This window comes from Diospyros lotus, chromosome 7 (genome assembly GCF_014633365.1).
Source record: "Diospyros lotus cultivar Yz01 chromosome 7, ASM1463336v1, whole genome shotgun sequence".
Lineage (NCBI taxonomy): Eukaryota > Viridiplantae > Streptophyta > Magnoliopsida > Ericales > Ebenaceae > Diospyros > Diospyros lotus.
In genome coordinates this window covers 17,140,366-17,161,733 of record NC_068344.1, presented here as the reverse complement: position 1 = coordinate 17,161,733, position 21,368 = coordinate 17,140,366, and the positions used below count along the sequence as shown (strand labels likewise).

At 38.5% G+C, this 21,368-nt stretch overlaps 1 protein-coding gene across 1 annotated transcript in view; it reads right to left on the bottom strand.

Annotated features, from left to right (window-relative positions):
- The window catches only part of LOC127805582 (protein PIR), a 134,484-nt gene that overhangs the window by 41,882 nt on the left and 71,234 nt on the right, over window positions 1-21,368 (bottom strand). The window contains exons 9-13 of the mRNA XM_052342336.1: window positions 18,838-18,957; window positions 18,598-18,741; window positions 10,146-10,295; window positions 9,657-9,800; window positions 6,570-6,657 (exon numbers count right to left, since the gene is read on the bottom strand). Coding sequence (XP_052198296.1) covers window positions 6,570-6,657; window positions 9,657-9,800; window positions 10,146-10,295; window positions 18,598-18,741; window positions 18,838-18,957 — 646 coding nt within the window. The remainder of the gene's footprint in view (window positions 1-6,569; window positions 6,658-9,656; window positions 9,801-10,145; window positions 10,296-18,597; window positions 18,742-18,837; window positions 18,958-21,368) is intronic.

Here is a 21,368-nt window from a genome sequence, read left to right as displayed (position 1 = left end):
ATGTGCTCCTCTTAGGAAGGACTATAAATCAAGATATCATCAAAATACACCACAATAAATTTTTCAATAAATGGTTGGAGTACTTGATTCATAAGCTGCACGAAAGTGGTAGGAACATTAGTAAATTCAAAACGCATAACGAGCCTTTCATACAACCCCTCTTTAGTCTTAAAATTCGTCTTCCACTCGTCTCCAAGCCTAATTCGGATTTGGTTATATCCACTTCAAAGATCAGTCTTGATAAACACGTTAGACCCACTTAAACTATCAAGAATGACATCCATCCGTGGAATTGGGAAGTTGTAACTCACGGTAGTCTTGATAATCACACTATTGTCGACACACATTCTCCAACTCCCATATTTCTTTAGTGCGAGCTGTAAAAGTAACTCTAGGGTTTACGTAAAGATAGAAACGATGCTGGAGAGAGAGACTGTAATACGAACTGCTGGATTCAAAAACTAAAAACAATGAATGCGTGAGCTCCTTAAATAGACAGCTTAGCACATTCAAAGGAGGCACCGCCTCATTACAATCGATAACACTAATTTAAACAACAGCAACACATAACAATTGAAAACATGAGATATAAAATAGAAACATCAAGCACACATTATAATAGAACTTTAGATGCTTCCACACTCCCCTTCAAATCAGGCTTCATGAAGATTGAGCATTTATTCTTGAACAGTCTTGTATCACCACTTGAATCAGCATATACAGGAGACACCTTCAACCCAAGTTTTTGACACAAATATATGAACCGGTCTCTAGACAATCCTTTAGTAAGAAAATCAGCTACTTGATCTGCTGTTGGAACATATCTAACTTCCACTTCACCATTTTCTACCTTCTCACGAACAAAATGAACATCAATCTCGACATGGTTGGTTCCAGAATGAAAAACTTGATTTTCAGCCATGCTCTTAGCAGCCAAATTGTCATTCCATACTATAGGAGTAGCAGGACATGGATAGCCTAACTCCAAAAACAGTGATTTCAGCCACATCAACTCAGTTATTCCTAAGGCAATTGCTCAGTACTCAGCCTCCCCAACGGATCTAGAAACAACCAATTGTTTCTTGGACAGAAATTGACTCAACTTATTAACTGTAAAAGCTATGTTAGAGTGGGTATATGTTAAGTACTACAATGAGCCAATAAGGGTTCTGTATAAGGATGGATTAGAAAAAGACTCTCCTTCATCAGTTAAAGAATTTCCAACAGCCATAGGAGTTGCACAAGGCTTGCAATCTTGCATAACAGCCTTTTTCAACAAATCATCAACATATTTTGTTTGAGCCCATACAACGACTTCTTTAAGCCCAAGCTGGATCTGAAAAAATAGGCTGAGAAACATAGTCATCTGGTATGTAAGGGTTAGGATTAGAAGGACTACCATAGTGAGATCCTTGTATTGAACCTGTATCATTCATGTAGGCTCCATTAGAATCACTAGAGGAGGCCATGTAAGCTCCAAATTATGACTGATTTCCATTACCTGCTCTACCAAAACCTTGATTAGGCATACACTGAAAATTCCTATCAAATTGATGATAGTATCAATCCACAAAATGTCCTGGTTTTCCACATAACTGACAATAAACTCTCTTGTTAGATGCTCTCCCATGACCTCTGCCTCCTCCTCTATTAACAAATCCACTCCCTCTTTGATTATATCCTCCTATATTATTATTTCCAAAGTTGTTATTCTGTGTACTAGGAACTGACGCCACATTTACATGCATAGTAGACACAGAATCAAAATTTACAATAGAATTAAGAGAATTCTTGGCCGATAATCTTTGTTCATGCATCAGGAGTAAGGACTGCACCTTTTCTAGATCTATATCATCCATTTGGTAGGTTATAAAACTCACAACTATATCATACTCCTGATCTAGTTCATTGAGGATAACGAGTAGTAAGTCCTTGTCATTTAACGGTTCTCCAATGGCTACCAAAGCATGTCCTACCGTTTTAATCTTTAGGATATAGTCATTAACAGAAAGTGGGTCCTTCTTTATAGATCATAGTTGTTGTTTCAACTGGAATGATTTAGTTGTTATTTGACGAGAATACAAACTTTTTAAAGAAATCTATACCTCGACAGATGATTCACAGCGAATCACCTACACAAGCCCCTCTTTGTCAATGGTGGAAAAGAGCCATCCTAGCAGAAGCTGGTCTAATCAAATCTAATTCAGATATTCTGGATTGACTGCTACTTCTTCTCCTTCAGAATTCAGTAGAAATTTTAATGGAGGAGATGACTTATTGAGGAAAGGCACAAGATCAAAAGCTCGAACTATGGCGAGAATTTGAGCTTTCCAGAAAATGTAATTATTGGAATCGAGCTTGATCGGGATATAATTAAAAGCTTTAGCTACCGATGAAAATTCCGACTGAGTAGCAGTTGACAAGGAGGAGGAAGATCGAGGGGGAGAGGAGGAAGATAAGGCCATTAGGTTAGAGCAATCAGGCTCTGATACCGTGTAAAAGTACCTCTAGGGTTTACATAAAGATAGAAACAATACTGGAGAGAGAGATACAAGAGAGAGACAGTAATACGAACTGTCGGATTCAAAAACTAAAAACAATGAGTGCGTGAGCTGTTTAAATAGACAGCTTAGCACATTCAAAGGAGGCACTGCCTCATTACAACCGATAACTAATTTAAACAACATCAACACATAACAATTGAAAACATGAGATATAAAACAGAAACATCAAGCACACGTTATAACAGAACTTTAGATGCTTCCACATGAGCAACCCAGGAATAGCACATGGACTCATGCTTCCCCGAATATGTCCCTTTCATAGCAACTTTTCCACCTTCTCCTTTAAGACATCACTCTCCTTAGGACTCATTTTATAATGAGGCAAATTTGGTAAACTAGCCTTGGGAATGAGATCAATATGATGTTGGATATCCCTCAATGGAGGTAATCTTTTTGGAAGGTCTTCGGGGATTATTTCTTGAAATTCAGCAAGTAAAAGCTCGATTGCTTCTAATAGCTCTAGTGGCTCTGCCTCTTTCGCAACCATTAACCATTGCTTAACCAGCATTGCATAATCTCCTTGGTTTCTTTAGTTTCAGCCTCAAACTCCTTTTTAGAAACTGTAAGTAAAGATAGTCCTCCCCTCCTCTTTAGAAGCTTTGGGTAAGGTACTCCCCTTCATAGGCAACAAAGAATATCGCGTACCTTCCTTTTGTAGCATATACATGTTGTCTTTCTCAGAGTGTTGAGCGTCCACATCAAATTGTCGTGACCTCCCAAAAAGAATGCTCTATTATTTGCATCTTTCCCATTGCCTTGATCCACCCAATAGAGTATAGATTTGGGTATTTTTTAGTTGGAAGTTGTAGTTTGTTCATTGTTTCCCTACCAATAATATTTTCACAACTACCACTATCAATAATGAGGTACCATGGATGGTACAATGAGTTTGGAAAGTTGGTGTCCTTGAGAGTTATCATTTTGCTTCGAAGTCCACCAATTTTCAAATCACATAGTTTGCTTCGTTACCATCATCTTCATGCTTTTCATCATCGTTGGGCTCACAATAAACTTCAGGATCTTCCTCTTCTTCCCATTCGATAATGTTCACTCCCGTCCACTTTGGACAATCGCTAAAACGATGCCTTGGTTGGTTACACTTGAAGCACTTTCTGAGAATGGGCCTAGCATATGGATTAGAATTTTTGAGCAATTCACTAACTTCCTTTTTTTTTCCAGCAGCTTTGTTTTCTTTTTGTGGAGGAGTTGATTCCTGCAAAGTCACTCAATTCCTTTCAATCTGAACTTGTGAGGATTCCCCACCATATGCCTTGTGTGCAACTTCATTCCACCCTCTTTCTAGAGCCATCATCTTAGCTTTTAGGGCCATGTTATGGGCTTCATTCAAGGTCAACACCATTTGAATCCCAATTATATCCTGAATTGTAGGTTTGAGGCTGTCAAGGTATCTTGCAACTTACTGCCCTTCAATTTCCATGAGGTGATTTCTTTCTGCGAGCCTTAAAAATTCAGCAATATATTCATTAACAGTTTTCATACCTTGGTGACATCTTTGGCATTGCTGAAAGAGATATTACTCATAATCTAGAGGAGAAACCTTTTGCAAAGAAACTGCTTCAACTTTTCCCATGTAGAGATAGGATTCTTCCCCTTTCATCTTCTTATCTCTTTCAAGCAATCGCATTGAGCTAAAGCTCCTCCTTTCAATTTGCAAGCCACCATTTTGACTAGTTTGTGATCCGACATCTCCATGTACTCAAAATTGTTTGACTTCAGCAATCTAATCTAAGAAGTCCTCAATATTTAAATCCCTAGAAAAACTACAAATCTCCATTTTAAGTTGAGAATATAGGCGTCCTGATCAGCTCTTCCTCCGCATTGATTACCTTGCCTAAGATTGGTGTTGTTAGCAACGTCTTCTTCATCACTCGAATCTTCATCATAGGCCAATTGCTTACGATTGTTTGTGGCTACAAGTCTTCCAATAGGTTGGGCTCGATTGACATCACAAACACCATGCCTATCTTTATTCTGGTTTCCTTTGGCAATCCTCAAAAGGACATCAAGCCTAGTGACAACGTCATCATACCCTAGTTCCAATCTTTGAATCGTCTCTCCTTGTCTACGAACTATAGTCCAAAGAGTTTGCAACCCTATTCTTTGTTAGCAGGTTGGTTGCCTTCCACGTTGTCACAAGCCATCAGATTAGGCAAAAATCTTGCTCTTTTACTACTTGACGCAGCGAATAGCGTGATAAACAAAGAAAAGTCAATTGCTAACCCTCACACAAGCACAAAGGTGCAAGAACTAGAGAAAACTCTCTCAATTGTTTGGAATAAAGTAATGTTATTGATTGACTAAAATAGACTTAAGGCCATGCTATTTATAAAGGATTTTACAATAAATCTAAGTCAAAAACAAAATAAGAATCCTAAATATTCTAAAACAAGGAATAAATTAAATCTTCCTACAAAATAGTAAAAATAATAGATAAAATAATTAAACATTTGAGATTATGAAAATAAATAAAATTAATAAAATGAAAGCTCTATGTCATGACCTTTGGTGAGTTTTAGAGGCAATAGAGCTGGAGATAAAGAAGAAAAGAGAAAGAGAGGAAGATATAAATATGAGCATAAAATGGTCATTTTTCATGCTCTATTAACTTCAAGGGAGGTCGGTGCCATTTTAAAAAACACAGGAGTGATTGATGCAATTCGAACAAACCTTAGGGGTGGTCTATGAAATTTATCCTAAAAATATTTGACTATTCCTTCCTGAGTAATACAAGGTTAATGAATACAATAATGGAAATATACTCATTTACATAAATGTCCTTATAATCAACAATATATACAACATGTTTATTCTTCAACATGATGTTTATTGAGCACTTTTGTTTTGCATGAGTTAATGCAATTTAAGTTCAAATGTTAAACGTTCAATATTAAAAGATTGTGTTATCCCTCTTTAAAAAACTTAAGATTTAATATGCAACTAAAAATTCAAGATGGAATGAATTAAGACAACAAAAAAAAAAAAAGTCGTCCTACTTAACACGTGTTACTACATACATATTACACATAATCCTTAAACATGCTAGCCATGTGTCAAGACATTGAAGATAGAAAATCTTTTCGGCAAAAAAAAATAAAGAAATGAGATACTTATCCTATAATAGATTCAACCATTTGCATGAGATGGACATAGTAATTCAATAATTGTGTCCTCATTCTGTTACCTCCAAGGGCTTGGTTAGCAATTGTGGCCTCTACACCTAAGATGTCACTAGAAGCAAAAGATGTGACATGTCCTCTTCTCCTATTCAAACACATCAATAGCTCCAAGTGGTAACACAACACCATTTGACCCATGTTAATAGCTTCCACTGTGTCTCCATTAGTCTTCAATGCTAGAATAGCCATTGCTCTAACCTAGCCTAGCTCCAATAACCATGCACCAATATGGGACCATCAAATTGGAAGACTCCCTCCATCACTTGATTTGTATTTGGGTGTTTAACCCTTCGTTTTCCATGGTTACCCAATTGATAAAGAACATCATTTAGTGTTAATCACTAGAACTATCAGATGTCACATTCATTTTCCTTTTTTTTTCTTTCATAGGTCTCCCCAAATAATAAATCAAAGGGGACCTCAATACAATTCCAAAAGCCGAGCGTAGCACTCCCAAATAAGAAACTTCAAAAGGGAAATTGTTTTATCAAGAACATTTTGAAAAGGAAAACAATAATAATAAGTTTCAAAACTTGACTGTTTTCATATATGATGTTAAGGAAGAAGTTATGGGATTTAACTTCAACTTCCTAGAACATATCAAGAAATCGAAATATTAAGATCTATTAATGGACCATAACATTCTATTTCAATATAGCATTTTCTTTATTTAGTTTAGAAGTAACTTCCATGTAAAGTAGAAAAATGCATGCCTTTCTAATCTACCATATGATATCATTACCACAAAGAGTTTAACATATTTATGGAATTAAATTTAAGAGAAATTAATTATCGTACCCTCACTTACCTATTACTCCTCCATCAAAAGTAAGAAGGCCAATAGATTTTGGTAATATATCTTGTAACCCCATAATCATTGGTTCAAGGATGGTTATCTGAGACACGATGAGAGAAAGTTAGGATAATCCACCATTACAGTAAAGCCAATCAAGTAATATACAATCTGATAGATACAAGCAGGGAAACATAGTATATTTTCATTTATTCCTATAACAGTGGATGTATTTATCCTAGCCATATTAATGTTTTCCTGATAACCAAAAAATGAGCTTGTTATCAAAAGGGATCGCTAAGAAGTTGTCACTTTAAGCTCATTCACCAAGGAGATTTCGTTTAGGTTCATTATCATTACAAAATATCAAAGATGTCCTCATGCAACTTTAGATTTAGATTCACATAGGATTGTTTTCACTACAATCTAACCCCTTTATGTGTTCACATCCTAAGGGTAAGCCCACAATAAACCATGAATATACCAAGAAGCAACAACATCTCAATCAAAGAGTAATTTGGCATTGGATAACACTAAACTTTGCATAGTCATGTACTCAAATTAACATCATACCATGAGTATAGTAGAAATCAACCAAAAGGGCTAAAAGAAGCTGTTAATAAGGTCCATTAGTTCTACATAGATGCCCTAGATCCATGCAAAGATTCCATAATATGACTTGGTATGTCATATGTGACAACACCAATTTGGTCTATACATGGACTCCCAAGTCGAGTCACTTGGTCAACTCACAAGAAGTGATATAATCTCACCTACTACAACGACAATACCAAGACTTAAAGTTGGCTACATGAATTCTACTTATTAATCATCTTTATCCATGAGCATATATTCTTTAAGGCCATCACATTCTATGTCATGCCTAAGAGTTTCCCACTGATTTTTCTTTAGTCCTCCATTACTTCTTTTGCAGTAAACTCTTCCATTCTACCCATTCTCCTAACACATGCCTACTTATTTTATAGGAAGGCTGAGATTTATTCATAAGAAAAGCAACAAGAAAACACAAAATGTGAATCCTTGAAAAAGAACATCCATCCCTAGTACAAAGCATCCCCAAAAGATAGAAAAATACAATAACACCAGATGTGCAATCAAGGAATGAACAGAAGAAGAAAAAGGAACAATCTAACCAAAGGTATAGGAACCCGTCAACATGAATGCTTAAGAGGGGTTGATGAAAAGAACAACACATGTGCCTGTTCAGTTCATCTCAAATGCCCAATCTATTCTAAACGTGTTTAGGACATCTTGTAAAGACTTGAAATGGGGGCTTGTGACCAATGCATGACTCTTAGTGAACCATTGGCTCACTAGGGTCAAGCAAGTCTATATATCAAATATGTTATCATGATTTAATCCATTATTTCAAGTAACTCTCTCTCCAGTCCATTTTACTCATTTTCCACAGCAGTTTGCAAGACACAGTCAGAATGCTTTGGTTCAAGGGGTTCTACAACAATGCTGCTCAATGTTCATGTTAAAAAGATGGCATCAAGGTTCACTTGCTATTGAAAGTAATTAACTGATATATCAATCAACAATTCTGGTACTTGAAGGTTCTGTCCTTTTGCAATTGAAGCATAAAACTCGGGCACATTTATCTCTCAACAAGAATGAGGGAATTGTGTTTTCTAAAGTTAAATTCACGCAACAGCAATGGGTGCTATGGCAGTAAGCTTTTCAGAAGTAATGTTGAGTGTAGAATCATAAAAGTAATACCAATAGACAAACCAGAAAAACAAGTACCACAAACGATATATGCTCTTAAAAAGGAAGCTGCCATCATCTTGTATGTGCTTCTGCATTAATTAAGTGTATGCATACCATATATGGCTTTACTAAGCAGTTAGACTCATGCCATATGCATTCACCATTTCAGCTAAGGAAGACCCTAGAGAGCAAGGTGGACTTGCAAGGGAGATGCTTGCATGTTATGAGATCTGTGTGTGTGTGCACGTGCATGATAAGAGGTGCAAGAAAAGCGAAACCTTGATAACAAAGACTAGAGTTGAGACCAAAACGAAAATTGAAGCCCTTACCACAAGCAACGGTATCAAAGAGATGTCCATCTAATGGGAAGAGTCCCTCGCGGCTTCGCATGACAAGGTGACAGGGGCAGGGAATTGCAATTTTGCCAATTGGTATTCTTTGGGCCAATATATTTTACCCAAAACTTGCATTACTTTTTTTAAGCTTCCTAAATAGAACCCGTTGGCTTTACATAGTGAAACTCAGAAAATGTGCACACTTGGATTGCCATTTTAAATTACAGCCAATATTTTCTACAATGAATTAGAATAACATATTCCCAGCAGAATAAATGGGAGACAACCTACAGTGGCTTAAGATTAGTAATAAAAGGCATATTCTCCACAGCTTGCAGGACAACGTATTGGGAGTGAAAAATTGCTCAAGTTTGTAGCTCCACAAATTATGTTGCAAGGCCAACCAATGTGCAAAATCCTAATTTAATTTCATAGGCATGGTGTGTTACAAAACATGCTCCATATGACAGATTTAATGAAGCATGTGAACAAACACCCAACCTATTCCCTGCCAAATGTACTAGAATTTAGTGGCTTTTCATTTCCTTTATTTGTTTGTAAGATTTTGTTTTTATCTTTCCATTGCTTTTCTTTTGGATTATGCATAAAGGAATAAAACAATGCAGGGGAAAGGGGGTTTGGGACTGGGCCTCACTAAAATAGATTCTTTCCCCAGCATCATATGTACCAATCTTTCATTAGCTACCCTATCAAGGTTTTTGGTTGTATTTTATCATTTCATGTTTCCACTTTTCCTATGGAAATCAGAGACCTGCATTATCAATGTACAGAGATATAAGACCAGCATAGTTTACATACAAAATTTATACTCTGCAAGCATCTATTGAAGTTAATGAGAGACACCTAACAAAATTTAAATGTTGCTAGGAAGTTTTTTTACAAGTCAATTATTAACGTATAAATAAATCAAATGAAGGTTGGGAACCGCATCAAATAAACATTTATTTTCAAGCCAATAACAGCTCATTAACCAAATTTACATAATCACTAAGACAACATAGAGTTGACTAACCTTATTTGATATATGATCTAGCAGGGCACGGATAAGCCAGGGCAATGACCTAGATCCCAGAAGCCTGACAGTGGAAAACATGTGAGGTAGTCCGAAAAATCCACTGTGCAACCGAGCAAAGCTTTGGTGTGCAGCATTTAGATCCTACGAAAACAAAAAAAAAAAAAAAAGGGTACAAAAAAGGACTTGGGTGAACTTGAAAGAAATCATGAAAGCGTGACAGTTACACAGGACTTCCATCTTGCAATAGAACATGTAAGACAGTAGCACGAACTTTAAGGTCTAGCATGACATTCCTACAGAAGAATTGATATGAGCTGGAAAGCACTTAGACTGGAAGAAGCTATATGTTGATAACAAATCTAAATAAGAATCCCATCAACAAAGCAGACATAAAAAAAATATCAGAATAAAATTGAAGGGAAGAATTAATTGTAGGTTCACTGGATATAGCTGCAATAGAATCTGGAAGACATAATGATGTTATACCTGGGCACCACAATAGAAATTTTCTTTAGCAAAGGGGACTGAAGGCTTCTGAACTGGCATGGGAGGCACTTTTGCAGAGCGAACAAATCGCTGGGTTGTATTGCATAGCGTGAAGTTTGGCAAAAAATCATTTTGCATCTCTGTCCAAATCTAGATGAATTTTTGAAAAAGAAAAAAAAAAAGTAATCAACAACTCAAAAGGCCACGAAAGTGCATCCGTATTCCAAAAAATAGCTAAAAACCTACAACATAATTAACAGCATAATTAGTTTAGTTCTTCTCGACAAGCAATTCAAACTCTCAAGACTAGATCCATCTCATGAATATGTTAATATTAATATACATTGGAACAATGAACAATTATCCATGTACAATTCTGCAGTATGAATGCCATAGGCACTATAGGCAAATTTTACAAGATTTACTGTTGTCCTGCTTTAAAGTTTTCTATATCGAAGATACTCTTCTCAAATGTAAAGTAATACAATACATTTTCCTTACATTGATGTCAATGTTGGTCTATGCTGGACTAAGAGAGTGTTCCCAGTACATGATGCTCCCCATTTTGCAAAGATCAAATTAGGGGAGGATCATTGTACACAACCTTACCCTTGCTTTTCCAAGAGGCTGTTTGATAGGCCACCGGTGCACCGAACCTATCAAAGACGCAACAAGCAGCCAAAGGCATGAAGATGGGTGTAAGGGGGGGGGGGTCCACACATGCAGATGTAACAACCAGCATGTGCGCATGAGAGGGGTAGAAATGTAATCCACATTGCTGAGGGAATAATCAGCATGTGAATGGGGAATTCAGTTAGAGTGGTGGCGGGGAGAGGTATAAGTAGGAGGGGAGAAGGGAGAGTGTGGTAGCTGAATTTTGATAGTGAATTAGGAGAGTAAGGGCGTCTGGAATGCCCTGTTTCATTCTTGTTTTTCTGCTGTAAGGAATTGGAAACCATTGATAGTGGATCGTTATTGGAATTCAATCGGGGTTCCTATCAATTTGGTATCAGAGCCATTACGAACCTGATAGTGAACTTGACGGAGAGAGTTGGTGAGTTGGAGTCGAAGATGGAAGGCGTACAAAGGGGAGTCGATGACATTAGAGGGAATGTCCAAACGGTGGAGCGCAATGTAGCGGTGATGCTTGAACAGTTCGCCTTCATGCGAACAAAGTGGGATGAGCTGGAGCGGGAGAGGAAGAACAAGTCCAAGGAAAGAGAAGGACCTTCCGAATTGAACACAATCGGCTCCTAACAAGGAACCTAAGACTTGGATCGAGAGATGAGATGAAAAACTCGATTAGTTCATTCAAAGATTGGAACACATATTTATACAAGTTTCTATGCTATCTAATCCTACTAATTAGGAGATAAAGAACAACAGATTTTAGAATACAAATTAAATAAGTTAACTGCTATCCATATCCTGATTTTTAGGAATATTATCTTCCACTACTTTTGATCCTTATCTTCACCAGATTTGGACTTCTATTGCTGCATATCAGCTGCGGCTTCTTCTCTTCTGATAATTCCTTAGCTGCTAGGAGTTTTCCAACACTAGGACTCTCCAACACCCCCTCTCAAGCTTAGGAATAGATATCTCTCATTCCTAGCTTGTCAATGAGAGTCTCGAATCCCGGTCTTGCCATGGATTTGGTGAGAACATCTGCCACTTGGTCTATTGTGGGAATATATAATAACCTTATATCTCCTTCTTCAATTTCTCGTTGGATGAAACTTCGATCAATTCGAACATGCTTCATTCGAACAATACGAACATGTTGTACTGGGTTGTTGACAATACTTATGGCACATTTACTATCACAATACAACCTTGTTGGTTTGATTAGAGGCATTTGTAGATCCTCCATTAGTCTCACTATCCAAATTAGTTCACAAATCCCTTGGGCAACTGCTCTAAATTCTGCTTCCGTGCTACTTCTTGCCACAACTGTTTGCTTCTTACTTCTCCATGTAACTAAGTTTCCCCATAATTTTGTACAGAAGCCTGATGTAGACCGACTGTCAACTACTGAGCTTGCCCAATCTGCATCAAAAAAACCTTCAGCACTTCTTTCATTATTCTTTTGGTACATCAACCCTTTCCCCAGTGTGCCTGTTAGATATCTCAAAATGTGATAAACAACTGTCAAATGTTGTTGAGTTGGAGCATGCATAAACTGACTTATGATGCTCACTGAATAGGCTATATCTGGCCGTGTCAAGGAGAGATAAATTAATTTTCCAACTAATCGTTGATACTTTCCCTTATCAACTAGTGGATCATTATCTCTTTTTTCATATTTCCAATTTCTTTCTAGTGGAGTATATCTTGGTTTGCACCCTATCATTCCTGTCTCATTTAGGAGATCAATCGTATACTTTCTTTGGGATATTATCATACCTTCTTTGCTTCTTGCTACTTCCATCCCTAGAAAATATTTCATATTTCCCAAGTCTTTTACCTCAAACTCTTCTTTTAGCTTCTGTTTTAGGGCTGCCATTTCATCAAGATCATCCCCTGTAATGATAATATCATCCACATATACTATTAAGATGCATCTTTTTCCATCTCTAGCTTTAACGAATAGAGTATGGTCGGCCTCACCTTGCTTATAGCCGAATTGTTTCAAAGTTGAGCTAAATTTCTTAAACTATGCTCTAGGGGATTGTTTTAAGCCATAAAGAGATTTATATAACTTGCATACCTTTCCAACTGCTCCTTGATCCTCGAAACCGGGTGGAATCTTCATATATACTTCCTCTTCCAACTCACCATTTAGGAATGCATTCTTGATATCAAATTGGAACAATTCCCAGTCTAAATTTACAGCAATAGATAGAAGCACCCTAATTGAATTTAGTTTTGCCACCGGAGCAAAGGTTTCATCATAATCTATCCCATGGGTTTGAGAGTACCCTTGAGCAACTAACCTTGCTTTATAGCGGTCTATACTTCCATCTGATTTGTATTTGATAGTAAACACCCATTTACAACCTATAATCTTCTTGTTTTTTGGTATATCAACCAGTTCCCATGTTTGATTGCTCTCCAGTGCCTTCATCTCTACCATTACAGCCTCTTTCCAGTTTGGGTCTCTCAAAGCTTCGTGTATACTGCCTGGGATAGTCACTCCATCCATGGTTGTCGTGAAAGCTTTAAACTGAGGAGACCACTTGGAATAGGTTAAATGATTTGATATTGGATGTTTCGCACAAGATCTGACCTCTTTTCTGATTGCAATCGGCAGATTCAAATTGCTGTCTTCTTCACTTTCTGGACCTGTCCTTGGTTCCAATGATTGGCTAATTTGAGGATCTGGTTGCTTTTGTCTCCTTGAATATACCTTAATAGTTTTTTCAGACTTGAGTCTTTATCCATATCAGTCTCTACTAGTTCTGCTGGTGGATGAACAGGTTTAGGGCTTGAGGTAGGCAACACTTCAAGATCATTTGGATTACTGGTGGCTGGCTGAGAGCAACCAGCAGTATCTGGTTGAACTTGTTCTTGACTAGGAACAAAGGAGGAAATAGGTAGGATGACTAGTATTAAAACAGTGGGATCCCAATGATTTTCCCCGATTTGTGACTGATTAGAGTGGTAGAATTTAGTTTCATCAAATGTTACATCACAAGAGACAAAGAATTTTTGTGATGTAGGACAATAACACTTGTACCCCTTTTGTGTGGGTGAGTACCCGATGAATATGCACTTGAAAGCTTTGGGTTCTAGTTTGTGGCGATTAGGATTTGTTTGATAGACATATGCCACACATCCGAAGACTTTTGGAGGAAGGGTGTTGAATATCCTAACATGAGGAAAGATGGACATGAGGTTGTGCAATGGAGTTTGATATTTCAGAACTTTGGTAGGCAGCCTATTGATCAAGTAAGAGGTTGTTAGGACAGCTTCACCCCAATATTTGTTTGGAGTTGAACTAGTAAACATTAGAGCTCTAGCCACTTCAAGCAAATGACGATTCTTTCTTTCAGCCACTCCGTTTTGTTGGGGTGTATATGGACATGTACTTTGATGTAGGATTCCATTTGTGGTGAGATATTGAGTGAAAGTGTATGAAAAACATTCCCAGCCATTATCAGTCCTAAGAATGCAAATTGAGGACTGAAATAGGTTTAGAATCAGCTTGTGAAAGTTCTGAAAAATTGTACAAACCTCAGATTTCTCTTTCATTAGGTATACCCAATATACTCTTGTATGGTCATCTATAAATGTCACAAACCATCTAGCACCACTCAAGTTTGGAACCCTAGTTGGTCCCCAAATATCACTATGGATCAAGTAAAATGGTTTGGAAGGAGTATATGGTTTTGGTTGATGAGAGCCATGAGTTTGTTTGGCAAGAACACAATGATCGCAATTGAGCACCATATTGTTTTTATTGATGAATAAATCAGGATATAGGTGTTTTAAATATTGAAAACTAGGGTGACCAAGGCGTCTATGCTATAGCAAAATTTCAGAATTCAAACTAACTGAACGAGAAAAAATGGGAACAGCAGAACTAGAAGCTAACTGACTAAGAGAGGCCTTGTTGTCCAACATCCAATAAAGACCATCCTTTTCCTCAGCACTGCCAATCATCTTCCCCGTGGACCGGTCCTGAAAAATACAATATGAAGGGAAGAAAGTTACAATGCAATCCAAATCCTTAGTGAGTTTACTCACTGATAGAAGACTACATTTTAAATTCGGCACATATAAGATAGAATCAAGAGTTAAACCAGCCACACACACACTTCCTCTTCCCTTAACTGAGGATACGGTTCCATCTGCCATTAAAACTATTAGTTCCTTTTCTTTTACCTAGAAATTTTCAAGTATGGTAGTAGATCCGGTCATATGATCGGAGTATCTATAACCCAATAACACTCACTCATCCTTCTAACAGTTAAGGAAACCACTGAATTACCTCTTTGTGTTATGGGCATTGATGTGTTGGCTGTACCTCCATCTGATTCTTTTGAAATATGAGTGCCATTCAGCAAATTTTGCAAGAACTCCACCTAATCAACTGTAAGATTAATCCCATACTCTTTTCTGTTGTCTGTGTTGTTGCTGCATTTTGAATACTAGCAACTGCGTATGCTGGTCTTTCCCTCTCCTTCTTGCCCCTTGGTTGTCAGTTTGGTGGCTTTCCATGAAGCTTCCAGCATGTTTGCTTTGTATGATAAGGTTTGTGACAGTGTTCACACCACTGTTTGGCCTTAGAAACTTCTTCCTTCTTAGATACAGCAAGTGTAGAACCAGTATTTGGTTTTGGTTGAGTCAGCATGACTCGTCTCCTACTTTCCTCTCTTCTGACTTCCGCGAAAACTTCTCTGATAGTTGGTAATGGCTTGATGCCTAGGAGTCGACCTCTTACTTCATCCAATTCCGAATTCAAGCCTTGGAGGAAATCAAATGCTCGCTCCTTCTCCAACATTTTGTTGTATTTTTGACTATCACCCGAGCACTCCCACTTTAGATCATAGAATAAATCCATCTCTTGCCCAAGCACTACTAGATTGTTGTAGTATTCGGTGACGCCAAGACCACCTTGTTTTGTAGTCCTAATAGCCGCTCTGATCTCAAAACACTGGGTTGTGTTTTCAAGATCAGAGAATAATTCTTGGACTGCATCCTATACTTCTTTTGCAGTCTTATAAAATAGATAGGTTCGGCCTATCTTTGATTCCATCGAATTGATCAGCCATGCCATGATAATGGAGTTTTCTACTTCCCATCGCTGGTAATCGGTTGATTCTTCCGGAGGGGTTGGGATTGCCCCGGTAAGATAACCGAACTTCCCTTTGCCTTTGATTACCAGGGTCACGGATTGGAACCATTCTCTGAAGTTCCTTCTGTTTAACTTATGCTGGGTAATCTGCAACGTCTGGCTATCCATGGTGAGGATATTGGTGGGAGTTATGGTTGCTGGTGTAACCTGTGGTTGAGGAACTGAGCTACGAGAGGATTCTTCTATCGTAGGATTTGGTATTGCTGGATTGAATCCAGCCATGTTGATCGAGAGTCTTGGTTATGACAAACTGAGCTTTGATACCATGAACACAATCGGCTCCTAACAAGGAACCTAAGACTTGGATCGAGAGATGAGATGAAAAACTCGATTACTTCATTCAAAGATTGGAACACATATTTATACAAGTTTCTATGCTATCTAATCCTACTAATTAGGAGATAAAGAACAACAGATTTTAGAATACAAATTAAATAAGTTAACTGCTATCCATATCCTGATTTTTAGGAATTTTATCTTCCACTACTTTTGATCCTTATCTTCACCAGATTTGGACTTCTATTGCTGCAAATCAGCTGCGGCTTCTTCTCTTCTGATAACTCCTTAGCTGCTAGGAGTTTTCCAACACTAGGACTCTCCAACAGGAATTCACCATGGATTCCAAAGTAACCCCTGGGGTTGTGGGGGGTGGCAACTCAGAGGGGGGTATCAGGGGCGGGTACCGATCGAACTTACGTGGAAGACGATTGGAGATGCCCATTTTCGAAGGAGAAAATCAGGATGAGTGGATCTTTCGAGCCGAAAGTATTTTGCTGTCAACCAACTAACGAATAAGGAGAAGATAGAATCCGCAGCCCTGTGTTTCGAAGCAACAGCACTGTCTTGGTTTCAATGGGAGACAAGGCGAAGAGGAATTCGGAGCTGGGAAGGCTTGAAGCTAGGAATTCTGGGCCGATTTCGCCCCACTCAGGAGGGGTCGCTAGAGGAGCGTTTCTTGGCTCTTCGGCAAGAGGGATCGGTGAAGGAGTATCGCTTGAAGTTTGAGACCATGGCCGCGGCAGTGCCTGATGTTCCTGAGGCGTTTTTGGAAGGCCAATTCCTCAATGGCCTCAACCCAGAGATAAGAGCTGAGATCAGGGTGTTACAACCACGGGGGCTCGATCGAATTATGGTGGTGGCCCAAAACATTGAGGACAAGAACGTAGCTCTTCAGAATTGCCATCGGGCAACCGGACCAACCAGGAGCGGTTATTCCACAACAACCGCGATCGCAAGTCGGATGTCGCCGATACCAGCGAAGAGTTTGGGTTCCTCCCAAAAGTCCGTAAATCAGCCAGGCCCAAGGTTTCACCTCGCTGGAAATGGTGGCAACTTCCCTTTCAAGGAACTTAGTGAGGCTGAGTGGAAGGCAAGGCAGGAGAAGGGCCTTTGCTTCCGCTGTGATGAGAAATACTCGATTGGCCATAGGTGCAAGAACAAGGAGCTCCAAGTGTTGATGATCTATGACGAAGAAATGGGCGAGGCTGTGACAGAAGAAGAAGCAGTGCAGGGGAGCGATGAAGGGTTGGGATATGGGGGAGAGGTGATTGAATTATCCATGAATTCGGTGGTGGGATTAACTACACCTCAAACGATGAAGCTAAGGGGATTCATAGAAGGGCAGCCGGTGGTAGTTTTGGTGGATGGCGGAGCAACTCACAACTTCATCGCATCCGAATTGGTGCAACACTTGAGTTTGTCGAGGACAGAAACAGCTGGGTATGGGGTGATAATGGGAACTGGGATGGCTGTATAAGGAGCAGGAGTTTGCAAGGGGGTGAAACTGACACTTGATAACCTGCAGATAGTGGAAGATTTCCTTCTCCTTGAGTTAGGAAGTTCTGATGTCATTCTTGGCATGAAGTGGCTAGCTTCGGTGGGGAAGATGAGTGTGGACTGGAGGAATCTGACCATGAAGTTTCCAGTGGGGGGAATGGCAATGACATTGCAAGGTGATCCTAGCTTAAGTAAGACATTAGTCTCCCTAAAAGCTATGATGAAGGCGTTTAAAGAGAATGGGGAGGGAGTGCTGCTGGAAATTGGAGAGGTGGCTGCCGAGTACAATGAACTGCAAGTGGGACTGCCCCGAAGTTTGGAGGAATTATTGGCTAAGTTTGAAGGAGTTTTTTCCAGCCCAGAGGGATTGCCACCCACCAGAAATAAAGATCATGCCATCAATCTCCTACCCGACACTTCCCCGGTTAGTGTTCCTGTAAACTAGTTTTCTGTGTAGGATTCACATCTTCTAGTCTCACATATTCATAGTACAAGGCTCTACATCTAGAATTAAAATGTCAGAACCAAAAAGAGCACTTCTTGCTCAGCTTCCTTTCCAATTTAGGGTTAACATCAGACAATGTAAGAATTCTTTGACCAAGCAGATCAGAAGGTCAACTTCCCTTGGGGTTCCCAGAGTTTTACACAAGCAATGAAGGCCCAGCTGTTATGAATTTTCACAGACAAGCATGGATAATGCGGACTTTAGTATCATTTTACAACTGATTTAGCATTTCTATAATGCTAATTTTATCTGCAATATAGCAGCCAACAGTATTAACTGTGCATATCAGCTCAAGTGCAAAATTAAAAAAATAAAGAGGGGTGACAATTGAAAAAACATGTAAACCCACGTGAAAAGCCACATATCCAAACCTGAGAAGCAAGTCGACTGGAATACGAAACAAGAGATATGTTTTCTTGCATCTCATTCAACATTAGACTGAATGCATCAATTGAAAGATCTCTAGATAGCAATTCATGTGCAAGTTGCAAGATGTTAAGAAGCTTTTCCAATTCCTGAAACCAAATATTATTCACGAAAAGTTAAAATGAAAGGTAATAAAGTGTTTATTTATTTAATTGCAAGAACAAAAATCAGATAAAGTTACTTGCCACAATAGCACATAGATCCTGAGACTCAAACCGATCAAATAAAAATTCAATATTCTCCCTGAACACTTTGTTCATCCTCTCAGCAATCAGACCCCTTAAATTAATTGTCCTTCCCAGCAACTGTGCATACATCAAAATAAATATGAATGAGAACAGGAAATAAGGAACCAAAGAAAAGAATAGAAAAAACAAAGACTGTAATATGCACCTGAAGAACCGTGAGTACCGATTAGAAATCCATAGCAATTTTAAATCTTAAAATCTGAAAGGACATATGGGCTATTCTGCAATTACCTCCATGCAACACTAAAACAGCCCAAGGAAACAATAAACCAATATTGAAAAGACTAAAAAGGTAAGAGGTTGACACAACATCAAATTAATAGCAAATTCCAGCACTTATATTCACAAGAGTTTCCCAAAATTAATAGAAATCCCACAACCTATCATGCCACAAAGTCACTATATACCCTGACTCCACCCTCAGACTGTAACGCCCCATCCTAAAATAAATCAAATAGTATGAAATAATTATTTGGAGTTAAGGAAATCCCTACCAACTGTACTAAGGATCGAAATCGGCAATACATTTGGGATTTCCACGATATATATATATATATATCCTTTATTTGGAGTACAATCGGGGCATGATGGCTCGCAATAGAAGCAACAAGTAATACAAATGTCCGTTAAACCCAAAGATTGCAGAAAATTCCACTATTTTTTTTTTTTTATCAAGATGTAAATATTCATAAAGATCAAAATGTACAGTATACTCCAAACATACCCGGGACAAAGAGAAACACCAAGACTATAGCCCCTGAGCAAGAAACTTGTACTGGATTAAAACATGGGGATATAAAGAAAACATAGCTTTGTATACAAAGGTTTTAATCCTATAGGAAATGCTCTCACAACAAGGTTTAACATTCTCAAAAACAGCACAATTTCTAGCTTCCCAAATGTGGTAGACCATGGCTGCCAGAGCCATCCTTTTAACCCGGCTCAGCCAGGAAGACCCTTTAGCTTGATGCTGCAACCACTTTAACGCCCCTGGCAGCGAAGACATAGCATGAGCAAAGCCAAGCCAAGTCTTGATCGAGCTCTAAATGTCCAAGCTAACCTGACACTGAAAGAAAATATGGCCATGGACTCATCAGCAACGCCACACATAGGGCATGAACGATTGATATCAAGGAACAAAAGCCTATCATTCGTGAGAATTCTCGCCTTGGCACACAACCACAATATGAAAGCATGTTTGGGAATAAGGTTGGACTTCCACACCACCGAGGCCCACATAGCTCTCTGCCCCTTGGGCCTAAAATAATCATACGCTGCCTTAGTGCTAAAGGACCCACTTTTGTTCCACCCTTCAAAAATAGACAATGCACCATTGAGGGAACCTCCATCCTGTAATAGAGTGTCCCTGATACTCAGTAACTTTTTGAATAAAGAGGAATCATCCTCTCTGCGCTCCCTCTCCAATATGGATGCTGCCCCTAAATACTGATGGCCTATCCATTTCACCCAAAATTACCTTTTTACCCCAAAATTCACTTATTTCTCCTTAAATCCTCAAGGCATAATATTTTCTTCAAAATAGACAAATTCTATAAAAATCTCGGGTGTTACACAGACAAACTAACTAAACTCACACAGAATCTCAAGATAACCTTTCATAGCCCAATCTAGAAGGTGAGGAGACTCAACAAGGATGCCACCCCCTTTCATTACAAGCAATGACAAACCTCCACAAACTTTACATTTATAAACCTTACACTTAAAAATGTGAACCTCCAAACCACTTCCCTAACAGTGCCTTATTGAACTTACCTAGACTTTCGATGTCGCCCCACCTTAAGCAATGGACAATTGTTCCACACAAGATGAAACTTAAACTCATTCACCAAACCACCCTGTGAAAAATCACTACAGAGATAGGGGTTGGAAAAAAAAAAAAAAACCATAAAAGGTATTAGTGGAAAATGGTACAGAATACTCTTCATTGAGTTCACTTACCTTTTTTTCAGACATATTGTCATTCAACAACACCAGCATCATATCAAACTTTTGGCCACCCCATTTAAATTAGACTTCAATTTGAAGGTTAACCCTAAAGGCAAAACTAAAACCCACCTTCCAACCTAGGTTAAAGGCTAATTCTACCACCTCTTCCATCTTTTGAACCACCATGATCTCACTCTTGGGAAATGGTCCAAACCAATGGCCCACCTTCAATCTTCTAGACTCCATATCATTAGATTAAAAGCCTCCATAACCACAATGAATAAGAAAGGAGAGAGAAGATTCTCTGGTCCCAAACCTCTTGAATGAACCAAAAAGGACCTTTCGAGATATACTAGTTACAAGAATAGAGAATTTAGAAAAACACATACAAAAACAAATCCACTCCCTCCATTGAGACCCAAAATCCATTTTGTCGAAGATAAACAAAAGAAGATGCAATTAATATGATCATATGCTTTTTTAATATCCAATTTACATATGATCCTTAGAGTCCCACTTTT